The 12,909-nt window shown below is 45.6% G+C and overlaps 1 protein-coding gene across 4 annotated transcripts in view; it reads left to right on the top strand.

Moving 5' to 3' along the window:
* The window catches only part of LOC135913831 (kinesin-like protein KIFC1), a 122,017-nt gene extending 109,520 nt beyond the window's left edge, over positions 1-12,497 (top strand). For all 4 annotated transcript variants that reach the window (XM_065446521.1, XM_065446523.1, XM_065446522.1 and 1 more), the window contains one exon: positions 11,425-12,497. In XM_065446521.1, coding sequence (XP_065302593.1) covers positions 11,425-11,466 — 42 coding nt within the window. In that variant the 3' untranslated portion in view covers positions 11,467-12,497. The remainder of the gene's footprint in view (positions 1-11,424) is intronic.
* Positions 12,498-12,909: the final 412 nt, after the last annotated feature.

The raw sequence follows: 12,909 nt of genomic DNA, 5'->3' as shown, positions 1-12,909 counted from the left end.
ATGCAGCAGGCTTCATGTGGGGCAGTGCAAGACGTAGTGGCAGTGGGCCTGTTTCTGCATGACAGTGGCATATAGCGGGGTGGAGGGCCAGCTAGCGTAAACTGGAGGCGAACGATTTCATTGAAGAAGGTGGTGGGAGACTCCAACAAGCTGAGGGTTGAGGAGGGCGTCTTAGCAAGAGTGAAAGCAGACTGGAGGCCCAGTCAGGGAGTGAATGGTGGATGCAATGGCCAAAGCGCAGGAGGTGGTAGGGGACAACTTGGAGGACAAAAACCTCATCATTATTCATGCTGGTCTCAACAATGTGCCGAAGGGAAGGAGCCAGAACCTCAAGAGACAGTTCGAGGTTCGGTTGCATAACCTTAGTGAGGCCACTTCAAAGGTGTATGTGACCATATGCACAATCCCAGAGGTCCAGGGACAGTCTAGCATGATGGAAAGGATTGTGGTTGATGCTAACCGTGTCATTAGGGCTCTGAGCCAACGACCTGGGTATGGAGTGATGGAAGTAAACTGGGACGCATACAAGCCTGGCTCCCACCCTTTAGCACAGGATAGGATTCAATACAGTCGTGCCACAGGCAGGAGGGTGGGTAGTAGGATGGGCCACCGAGCAGCAGATTTTTGGGGGGTGACACAAAGCCCGGAGGCCACCAGTGAATACAAAGCTGAACCCGGAGAGGCACTAAAATCAAGGAACGTAGTAGAGTTGGTAAGAGAAGAAATAGATGTAAGCATCAGTGCCAAGGTAATTCAGACATGGGACATATTAGCATGCAAAGTGGCAGGAAATAGGCTGAAGTCAAAGGAAATAGACGAGCAGCTAAAGCAGGAGTTGGTGGTATGCGGGCCTATGAAGATGCATCTTGGGGACATGGAGCAACTGCCCTGTGAACCTGACTATGCACAGGAGTATTGCAATAGAACAGAGGGCAGCAGAAAGGGGGTAATTGGGGTTTTCATTCATAAAAGTATGAATTGGCAAACAGGAATGCAAGGAACATTTATGGCTAAAAGGGAAAGTGGCAGGGGAGCAGACACTCCTTGGTTGTGTATATACCTGTAGACAGAAGCAAATGCCAAAGAGGAAAACGATAAAATGGTAGAATGCATAGCAAGTAACATTAATGAGCTGGGAGGAGGGTGCTAGATAATTACACTAGGAGACATGAATGCGCACATATGACATGGACGGGTATACAGGTTCAACAGGCAACATACTGCTGGATATTTGTGAAAAGCATGCCTTAGCTGTATGTAAAAGTACTGAGAAGAGTGAAGGGCACATAACATGGGAGGTCGGGAGCCTGCAGTCGATTGAATATGCGCTTATGTCGCATAGGATGTATGATAGGCTAGGGGTAATAAACATAGATGAATATGGCTCCAGAAGTATAGGTAGTGATCACAAGCATGTCAAGCTGAGTTTTGGAAGAGAAACAAATCTAGGAAAGACCGGAGGAACAACGAGATGGCATTTTTTTACTCGGTAAAGCAAAGGGAAATAGCAACCACACCAATTGAGGAAGCAATTTCTGAGGGTGCCAAAGCAGAGTGGACATACACAAATTTAACAGGACTATTTGAGGTAGAGTTTGTAAAGGTACGAGTCAGGCCCGAAGAGAAAGCAAGACTCTAACCCAAGAGCTAGTGGAATGTGGACGTTAAGAAAGGCGTAGAGAAATGTCGGGTAGCCTCCAGGAGCTGAGAGAGATGAACCAGAAGCTGGTGTAGATGGAAAATGGTATAACTTCTTAAACTGTAGAAGGGAAGCATCGCTTTAAATAATGAGAAGGTGAAGAGAAAGGGGACGCAATGTATGTCAGAAGTAAAGAAGGAATAGAAAAGCAGCTACAAAATTTTGGAAACAGCTGAACTCCTTGAGTAATAAGACTAGCTTAGAACAGACGTTTATAGTTTCAGCACAAGGTGGTTGGCTGGAAGGGGATGAGGCAATAGAACATACAGGGTCTTTCTTTTAAAGCTGCACCAAATTTTGAAAAATTGCCTGTGGCAGATTAGTTTTAATCCTTGATCTAAATTGCTGAATCAGGTGGCCATTACTTCTCAGAGAAATCAAAATACCTACATAATTAATTAGTATGTTACTTATCTTTTTAAATATCAACATTGTGGCCACTATTTCAATCTATGAATTATAGCTGGTGAATTTCGCGAGGCGTATTCACTTGGAACAAATTCTCAGGACTGCACCAGTTTCAAAATAATTTTCAAAGTGTGAGATGAAATGCATTAACGTTCCAGTTACATTTTTTTAAGGAAACACTTATATTCATTGAAGCACAAAAATAACTGGAACATCAATGCATTTCATCGGATACTTAGAAAATGAATACAGTTAAACCTCAATATAACGAAGTAGGTAAAATTGGCAATTTGCTTCGTTATACTGAAAATGCATTGTATTGAAATTCAGCCTTTTATGTAAATAAGTAGTCGCTAATCCTCTTTTGATTTCGGTGTCGGTGATGACTGTTTGGAAAATAGTGCGAGGTCTACATTTCATGGTGTCGTGGTGGTTTTTTTTTTTTTTGGCAGTAAAGTTTTCATGGGAAAATAAATGACGAAACTTGCTTTCGGAATGCCCCTCATATCTACAAAAGGCTTCTATGCTCTTCAAATTAGGCCAATTAAAAAAATGATTGCACATTCTTTTTTCATGCATTGTGAAACTTTAATGACACTGAAGTAGATAGGTAAACATTTTATTGTCTGTCAAATATTTTCTGGGTGCATTACACTAAGCGTGGTAGTTAACCACATTTTGAATATACCTAAATTGGACGTTTCGACTTCATGGCTTACGCATCTAGTATTAAACAACCAGTTTGCAATTTTGTTCAAAAGAAACAAGCAATATTTCATCTGGCATTGAAAAGTGTTTTCTTAACTATGGTCTTTTCAAAGAAGCCTCCGCAATTTAAATTGACGTTTTTGCTTGATTATTGTTTTTTTTTACACTCATTGCACTAATATGTTTGGATTTTATCCCAACATGAATAATAAGTGCCCCACAGAGCTTTGCCATAATGGTAATCAGTTTCAGGTGCCCTGCAAGATTTTGATTTGGTTGGAAAAACATACACCTGGTTGGATCTTTTTTATACCGAATCCACCATTAGCCCTTTCGATTGGTCAGAAAATTCTTTCATTGCTTGCAAAAGGCTTGGGATTGACTATTCACAGAGGGCTAATGGCAAATTCAGAATAAAAACAGACTGAACTAGTTTTACCTTATTCCAGTGTTCATGATGTTGGACACTATCTGCTCGTGTAACGTTGCAACCTAGCCAGATAATCTTAAGCACATTTGGCCACAGAAGTGTCAGAATTTAGAAATCAAAAGCTCTGTTTTTTGTGGTCTTGGTGCCCACCACAAGCATACAGGCTGAAAATAGGCATTTTTTTTTTTTTTATTGCGATGAAGGCTTGCCCTTAAGGCATAATTGTTGGAGCGTATATGTGTATTATATGTGTGCTGTGAGGCCTGTGTTGTGTATGAATTGAAGCAGTGTTTTGTGAAATTTGTTATCATGTATCCAGCGGTCATAGCTGGTTGTCACACTGTAGCGGAGGCCGGCTTGCAGTAGGTGACGCGAGCGTTCCGATTGTAAGCCCGTACATGTCCATATTAGGTGGTATGCATCTGATTCCACCACAGGAACGGAGCAGTATGGACACGTAGCACCCAGTGGTAAATGCGACCAGTTCCACCTTGAGACAACAGCCGGTGTAAGGGCCACCCCGGCCCGAAGCCTCCTAAGCACAACTTCCTCCGCCCTAGTAAGGTGAAGGGGGAGGGAGCAGACACACGGTGGGATAAGAGCGCGTGTGTCCTGCCGGAGAACATTTTTACGGGCTCGCAGCGAGTTACGGGGTTGGGGTGGGAGGGGAATAGGTGGAGGATCAGGATTAGGAGGGCAGTGTGCCTGCTGGTCAGCAGCAATGTTGTGAGGGTTCGCTGAATGGCCTTGAATCCAGTGTACCTTGACGCAAGTAGCTGTCTTACTATTCATAGTGTGTATTCTCTCGCAGATTTCCATCGCCTTATCGACCTTCTTGAGTTCCTGAATAGCCGCTAAAGAATCCGTGAAGATGTCTAGTTGCTTGATGGTAGGCAGCTTAGATGTCGCATCTTGCATAGCGTCGTGGATGGCTTGAAGTTCCATTACTAGAGCGCTGGCTTCCGTAGATAAATAGCGCTGGTGGCCGCTGATGAAATTATGCGTTGTACTCAGGAATGATGTCCTTCCGCCGTCTGGGAGAATGGCAGCATCCGTATAGACTTTGCAGGTGTTAACGCATGATGCATCGACGATGTTGTGTTCGTCAATAGTACCTGTTGCATCGCTGCGTCGTAACTTCGTTGGCCTATTAGTTGTGATGCTGGTGAATTCCCAGGGAGGCATTGGACAGGGCTGATTGTCAATCCGAGAGCCGCGGTGAAATTGAGCATGCAGCGCAGCGACAGCCGGAATAAGTTGCTTTTTTATTTCACGTGCTTTTTCACGTTGCAAAATTAGCTCTGCAATTGTGTTGAGCTGGGCATGTTCCTGTAGGGCTGGTATCGGAGTGATGCGGGGCAGTGCTGTGATTGTGCGCATAGCATCGCGATTAATCGTCTCCAACTGTGCTAGCTGTGCCAACGTCAGCCGTTGAAATTGTGCTTGATATAAAATTCGTGGCTGCAAGACTGCACGCACCAACCGTCGAGCTACGTCAGTACGAGCTCCAGCTGCTTTTGCTGCAATGCGACGAATAAGGTGAAGTGTTTTTGTCGAACTCTGTCTGGTTTTACGGAGCCAGTGTGCACCACTGCCGGATTGGTGAATATCGAGACCCAGTATGCGGACCTCAGAAGCCTCAGGGATTGTCACTGCGCCGAGTCTAAATGTAAAGGGGTGCTGCGTGATTCTTGTGCGTCCTTTCTTGTTGGCCACCACAACATAGCATGATTTTTGGGCGGAAATGTCCAATCCTGCTTTCCGAGCGTAGTTGTTCAGCACATCAAGGGCTTCTTGAAGCTGTTGAGTTTGTCTAGATATATCTTTATGCACGGACCACAAAGTGACGTCATCTGCATAGATTAAGAACCTCACATCTGGAATCCGATGTAGTTGCCAGGCTAGAGGTATTAGAGCAACGTTGAAGAGAAGAGGAGCCAGAACCGAACCTTGTGGGACTCCTCTGTTCGATGTGAAGTATCCTTCTTGCCTTCCATCTACTCTAATCGCAAATGTGCGATTCTGAAGGAATGAGTAGATGAATCTTATCACCCGCAGTGGAAGTCCCAGGTCGATGAGGTTGGATATAATGATTTCATGGTCTATATTGTCATAAGCTTTCGTTATGTCTGTTGCTACTACCGTGCGCACAGCGTGACTGTGTGGAGAAACCTGTAAAACATCGTCTGATAAGATAGAAAGTCCATCTTCAGTTCCCAAGTAAGAACGGAATCCAATTTGAGCAGGATGATATTTATCGTGGCGTTCAAGCCACCAGGAAACTCGTGTGGCCAGCATCTTTTCAGCGAGTTTGCAGACAGTTGAGGTTAGTGAAATTGGGCGTAAAGATTGCAGGCTATTTGGACACTTTCCTGGTTTCGGAATCGCGACAACAATTGAGTGCTTCCAATCAGGTGGAACGTTTCCAGTCTCCCATACTTTATTAATAGCCTGAAGAAGTGCGTCGAGAGCTGCTCCTTCCATGTTCTTGAAAACCTCATAAGGAATACCATCGGGACCAGGTGTTGTTCGTTTCTTCGAAGTTTCAATCGCCGCTATTAGTTCGGCCATGGTGAAAGGGCTGGATATATCGGATATGGAAGTTGTGTCACACTCATCAATTTCGGGGCAGTTTATAGGTGACGCTTGATCGTATTTCGGGAAAAACGCTCTAGCAGCGTGTTCTGCAAATTGATGCGGCGAACTCTGCATCGCTAACCTAACGCTCGCTGCAGGGTCAGGTTGCTTATGACCGCGTTCCATTGACCGGAACGTGCGCCAAAGTGCTCTGTTTCCAATGCCCGATCCAAGATTCTCGCACCACTCATACCATCGTCTTCGAGAAAGTTGCTTTTCGTGCTGACGCGCCTTCGCCGCTATATGGTTAGCACGTGCACGGCTACCTGGTGCATCGGGATTTCTCGACGCATACAATTCTGCCTGACGTCGCTTTGCCCAAAGTTGCAAAAGGGTGAGGTCCGGTTGAGGTTGTTCCTCGTCAACTGTGGTTACAGTGGTGTTCCTCCGTAGCAGTTCTTTCAAAGCGGGAAGAATTTCTGAGGGCTCTGAGGGTACTTTATCAGTCGATGATTCCCGAAACTTATCCCAATGCGTGACTGTTACTCGTCGTCGAATTTTCTTTATGCACGTTCTGTGCAAACCAATTATTATTGGCATATGATCACTGCCCCATGTATCTGGTTCCACCCGCCACTGCGGCATTCCAGGACCCAACCACCACGTGAGGTCTGGGGCGTTTGTTCTAGATACTGCGGGTACAGTACAGGTAGCCACAGCATGATGGTTCAGCAGTGTAAAAGTGGCATCGCTCATGATGTTTTTAACTTGGTATCCTCTTCGGGAGTTGTACTTGTACCCCCATTCTGTATGTGGGGCATTGAAGTCTCCACCCACGAGAATAGGAATTCCCGGGTACGTAGACCGGAGATGGGCTATCCACCCCAAGTTCAAATGTGTGCGCTGCGGTCTGGCGTAGAATGACACTAGAATGACAGGAGTCTTCACTGGTCGTGTCAGGACCCCGACAACTTCTTGATTACCACTACACCATGGCTCCAGGTCAATCACTGTGTGAGCAATTTGCGATGATATATAAACTGCAGCTTTTCCGGGAGCTGAAGCCATTGTAGTAGCACGTCTATCTCTAATAGATGGGTTATGGTACCCATTAAAATTGGTTAGGGAGCATAGCTTATTATGCTCTTGAATAAGCAGTGCCCACACATGTAGCTTATTGTATTGAAGCTTGGTTTTAATCTCTCCTAACTTGGAGTTTAGGCCCCGACAATTCCACTGAAGAATTCCATCCTGTGACAGCTGCTGCAGAGAATTAGCCATGATGCAGGCAATTCTGAATGAGTAACGTTAGCTGAGCAAGTTGATCTAAAACTGCTGTCCAAACAGCTTGGTTGACCTGTGGTGCCGGACGGGATCCAGGCGTAACGGTGGCATTAGCAGTGGTTGAAGCGTCACGTGTCGGTCCTATTTTCTGACGACGCAGAATTACCAATTCTTTATGTTTGCGTAGTCGCTCAATCTCTCTGGCCAGTGCGTCTATCCGAGCGTCAATGTCATCATGGTCATCATCTGACTGATGCAGAGGTTCCGGTAATTTCTGTTTCTTTGTCTGCGACTGCTTGCCACGTTTAAGAACAGAAGAATACAGTTGTGTTTCTGGGGCTTTTTCTTCTTCTGCCAGGAGCATCTCTGGCTCTTCTGCGAGAACCTCATAACGATTGTGTGTTGTTACTATAGTCGTTTTTGGTAAAGCCTTTCGTATCCGGATTGTGGCCTTCTGTTTAGTCGGACAATTTGTGCTTGTCAAATCGTGCTCATCAGATTTACATAAGCCACATCGATATCGTGGTTGGCCTTCTGGTGTGAGCTTTTCTGGATCAATAGTACGCTGTGGGCAAAATGCCTGCATGTGTCCACGTTGAAAGCAGCGGTAGCAGAATATTGCTCGAGGGAGGTATGGTTTAGGTCGCAATATGCAACCATAGTAATAAAACCGTTCTGGGATACATTGAGGGCCCTGTACCGTCACTAAGCATGTACGGCTTTTGCCCATGAATCTAGCTGCGAGCACCCTGTGTGTCGTGGAGGTCAATTCACGACATATTATCTCAGGGGTGTCTTCTGGGTCAATGCCATAGACAACACACCTCTGTATATTAGGGCCCGATGCAAAGTAGCACTGCACAGGCAGGTGTTGATCTTCTGACAGCGGGATAGATGTTAAAGTGCACATTTTCTGCACATCACTGAGAGATGCCAAGTGCACAGTGATCGAGTTGGTAGATTTATATGCTGCGAACCCTTTGTATCCGGTGGTTTCAAGAGATTGGTCGATGACCCTTTGGACATATTTTGTGGCTACTGAAGTTATGTCGTAGCATGAAAGGGGCCGTATGTGAACTCGATATGATTGAGAAGGGGTGGGCGTTGGGTAAGACTGAGAGGGAGCGGGCGTAGGGGAGGCCGTGGAGGAATAGTCTGGGGTGGCCCTTACCTTTTTTGCCGGTTGCTCCGATGCGATGGCGTCTTGTTGAAGCACGTTGATAGGAGGACCTCGCTTGGCTGCATTCGTCGAACCGCCAGAGGGCTGCACGTCTATAGGGTCACCAGTGTCCGTCGGCACGACTGCGGATAGGTTCACATTCACATCACGAAGAGGACTGTCCTTCGGTGTTTCATCTTGGGTATTCGAGCTATCGTATGCACACTTCGGCTGCATGGTTGGCATGGATGTTGTCACGCGCAGCAGTCCGGTGGAAGGTACAGATGAGGAGCTCACATCTGGCACAAACACTTCTTCTTCGTCGGGCGAGCGCGGCGGCTCGGCCGCACTAAGCCTAAGCGCCAGCCGTGCTTGTTTTGAGTCTATCAGACGAGCAGGATCAGTAGGACAAGGCAAAGAAGAGTCCTCACCAGAGTCCACAGGTCCCCATAGGCTTCCGATGAGCTTCGTATCCGGATAAGGGCGAGATTTTCTTTGCTGCCGAGCAATTTCCAAGGAACACAAGGAAACCACGTCTGCGTGGAAACGTCGTCGTCTTCCTCTCTCAATAGGCATTTTTGATGACATGCAATCAGCCTTTTTCATGGCACGACGGCGCATGCACCCTGCCCTAGCAGACTAGTCGCAAAACATCCTGGAAGGAATGCGGTTCTTGCGCGTGTGGCCGCGCGGGCAGATATCGGGGGAAAGTCCGAAAAAAAAAAGAAAGGGGCACGGATGCTCACTGCAGCAAACACTTGTGCCATGTACCGTGTTCAAACTCTACTGGTAGCTTGACACCGGTGCGGTGCCGAAAAAGTGCGTAGCGTAAGACTGCAACTCCACTTTGAAACAGAAAAGGGCCAGGGCTTTGTCTGAACTGCGCCGTGAACGACGTAGTTGCCGCCTTGCATTAACGGCTGTCAAATTTGCACTTGGGTGACACTTCAAAAACATGCTGCTGATGCAGTCTTCTTGCACCGTCGGCTCACTCTTGCTGGTGGTAGCAGCGCGTGCCTGACTTTACGTAATTGTTTAAGGCATGGTAACACTTGGTCGATACGAGACTGACAAAACGCTGACGCTGATCATTCAGCACTTTGTCACTGAGACCATTTGATCATAATATGCCGACAACGACGCAACCAACATTGCGAGTTGTTATTTAGCACGATGGGCTTTATTGTCGACGAAGGGACCGACAGAATCGGCGTGCCGACTGATCGCTAGACCGACCCCTGCGCGACAGCCATCGAACCGACAGCACGATAGCTGCAGCTCATTCACTTGTAAATAAAATTATTCGCATTCAAAATGGGTCGACATGCCTTCGAAGTTGAAATGCACGAGCTTCAGTCCTCTCAAGCCGTGCACGTGAAGTTTGAGCCAATGTTGATCCTGTTTAGCGAAGGTTGGGTTAGGCCTGACCTCGTAGAGTTCGTGCATCCGCTGCCGATGGACCTGAACTTTAACAATAAGCATTCAGGACGAAGCAAACCACTCTTATTGTTCAGTTGTGGCTCTATAGCGATTTTATAACTACTCTTCACTTCGCACGGCATGTACACAATAAGCAGCAAGCAGCAAAACAGTGCTGTGCCAAATCTTGTGCTTTGGTCCCCATTCCTGAGCGCTGCTGGTCACATTCCCGTAGATGGTGTTTCTGTGTGTCTTGGTGTGCTGACACATCTCTTAATTCAACAGAAGCACTGTTTACCTCTGTGTCAAACAGGAAAGGAGAGAGAGTGCATTCGGTACAGCAGCATAAACTCGCTCGGTAACCAACGGTGTCAGCGATGGCATCTGCGTTATCGTGAGAGAACTACATGGCCTATAAGTGGGGGCTTGTGCCGAGCACAGTTTTCTCTAATAATACTTTATGACACGCAAAAACTGTAAGTATGATGAAGTTAAAGAAAAGCGAGAATCAGTAGTAACAGCCCGTAATATATTTGTGTCTGGATCACAGTTGTTCAAGTGGCTCGGGCGCTCGTATTGACTCGTCTTGGGGAAGAACAACGCGGCTCATATGTGCAGATATGTATGTTTTTCTACGTTTTCAGATTATTTCACATCAGTGATTTGCTGTTTTTACAATATTCGAAGCTATAGCAGCGATATGAAGCTGTATATGTAGATGTAAACAAATGCACCACTTTGGCAAATCCAATGAGGAAGGCTGTGCTCAAAGGCTTCTTCAATATGCAAAATGTTTAGTGAATGTCTAAAAGGAATACAAAAAGCGATGTGGAATCACAGACATCAGCGACAACGAACTCCAATGCAGCGCGTCGGCAGACGGAACTCGGCTTGCCTTTATTGACCGCGCTGTTACCACAACAGCGCACCTGAACGGTGCGCCTGAACAGGTGAACGACATGCTGCCCCAGAGAAACCATCAATAATTAATCGCGATCCATGAAACGTGCAACCGACAAACACTCAACATGGGTGCAGGTACACAAATCAACCTGCGAAATCCCCAGCACCCTTCCAAAACATTTCCAGCAGCGTGCGTCAGAGGACAGCAGAGGAACATGAAAGAGGTGGATTGATGCATTGACTGTACCTTAAGTAACGCCAAGACAGATGCTGCCACTAATTGAGTCACCACTGGGAATATCATTGAGGCTAAGTGCGTGTGTAATCACCAGCGAAGTCGGAATTATCTAGCGAAGGCCAATTTCAGGATCAAGATGATCTTGGGCCCATGGAATTGTATTGGTGGGCAGCCTGGACCATCGTTCGGGATCGAATGGACGAAAAAAATTAACCAGTGTCTAATTACTAGAATTCTGTTCTACTTGGATATATCTTGCTGGAAGTTGCAAGTGTAAGCTAAATTTTCCCCCAAAGTTTTGTTTCTTCTGGATTGCCCAATTTATTGGACATCAAAAAATTGTGTTAAAAAACAGTTGCATTCCTTTTTTTTTTTAGTCCTGGAATTTTTACTGTGAGAGTTGTTGGAAAGTCTGGGAATTTTCAAATACAAGTTTGCTAGACATCTTCTGTGAGATGCTCCTTTTGCTTTCTGCAACTGTTTGTCATAGCATTGTATTTTGTAGGAGTTTGTGATTGGCATCTGTAAAAATTGTGCTCATCTAATAAAGATACATTTTGCATGACAAAAGAATTAATGCACTTTTTTTCTGCTTACAGGTAAACCAGTGTCACATCGGGACTGCAAGGAAAAACTTGTAAAAAGAAAGAACCAACAAGGCGGTCAAGATAAACATGAGCAAATTTCTGCTGCCCCAACCTTCATTACTTGCTTTTAAATTTTGTAACTTCATGCTCTGCATCATGAATTTTAACGGCCTTTCTAACTTTTATAACTTGATGCTCTGCATCATGAATTTTAATGATTGCATACTGGTTTTTAATGACAGTGCAATAATTTGCACATACTATAAAAAAAAAATGTGATGTGCACTGCCATGATTCAGAGATATGGCGCTAGAAATGGGGTGTGTGCACTTTGCATTTAATAGCTTCGTTCATATGAGATTTGTGTGTTCAGCATGGAAAGGAATACATTGCCTGCCACCTAGCGTGTGACATTGCTGAGCAGCTTGGCCGCACGCAATTTACCGTTAACTTGTAGCTCAAGACCATGGGGAAACTGTCTATAAATGATGGCTGCGTGAGGAGTAGATATATTGCAGTAATGGATAATACCCTGGTTAGCCGTTCATGGTGTCTTGCTATTACAGAACTATTGTGTACAGTTTGTCTTTGCTTTCCTTTTGCCCGCGTTTTATAGGCATGCAAGCATTCAAATTGCTGCTGTCTCACGGGCTGCAAGATATCTAGGCTTTTGCATTTCATGAGGGCATGAACAGCGACTTGTCATGTACAATGTAAAAATTCCTCGAAGTGTGTGTTTTAACATGGTATACATGTTATACTGACAATAACATAAAACCTTTTGCTGTGACACTGCACAATACCCTGAAAGTGGGTTGCAAAGTGGCACACCATACTAGCCTCTTCTTTGGGCACAACAGCCGGCAGTTTGTGTTCCATTTTGGTTGTCGGGCCACGTTGGCGATTTCCAACAAATGTGTCGGCGAACAACTTGTGTCATTTGTAGAAGCTTAGATCTGCCCTCCAATGGCACTGGGGCTGCTGCCCCTTTGTGAAGAATTTTTTACCTTTGTTTTATCGTGGAAAATTTTTAATGTGGACTGGATTAAAACTTCCTGGCCTAGTTCACCGCGTGGCTAATTATGCACTCCACATTATGCATCTCTGTGGGGCACATAATTAGCCACAGGGCGAACTAGGCCTGTAAGTTATCGACCGGATGAAAATTGTGCAGAAGATGGCGCGGTTACCACTTCATTTTAGGGACTGCACGTGGCATTGAAGTGCAAAAAAGGCAGACCAGCATGCATCAGCGCCAACTTCCTACAAAATTTCATTGAGCTAAGCAACGCAGTTGTATAGATTGCCACTACAAATGTGAAAAAAAAAGCAACTATCAAAACGTGCTCAACTTGACACTGCTGCGCGACGCATGAAGCATTCATACCCAAGAACACCAACTCATTTTGCAGTATTGGGGATAGTTGCCGTGCTAACGTGCATACAGTGCATACGTTGAATTCTTGTGGCCAGTTTGATTTCACTTGTGCATTTGAA

The sequence above is a fragment of the Dermacentor albipictus genome, chromosome 5, assembly GCF_038994185.2.
Source record: "Dermacentor albipictus isolate Rhodes 1998 colony chromosome 5, USDA_Dalb.pri_finalv2, whole genome shotgun sequence".
Classification (NCBI taxonomy): domain Eukaryota; kingdom Metazoa; phylum Arthropoda; class Arachnida; order Ixodida; family Ixodidae; genus Dermacentor; species Dermacentor albipictus.
The sequence above is the reverse complement of the archived record's forward strand: the minus strand, read 5'-3'. Positions and strand labels throughout refer to the sequence as shown.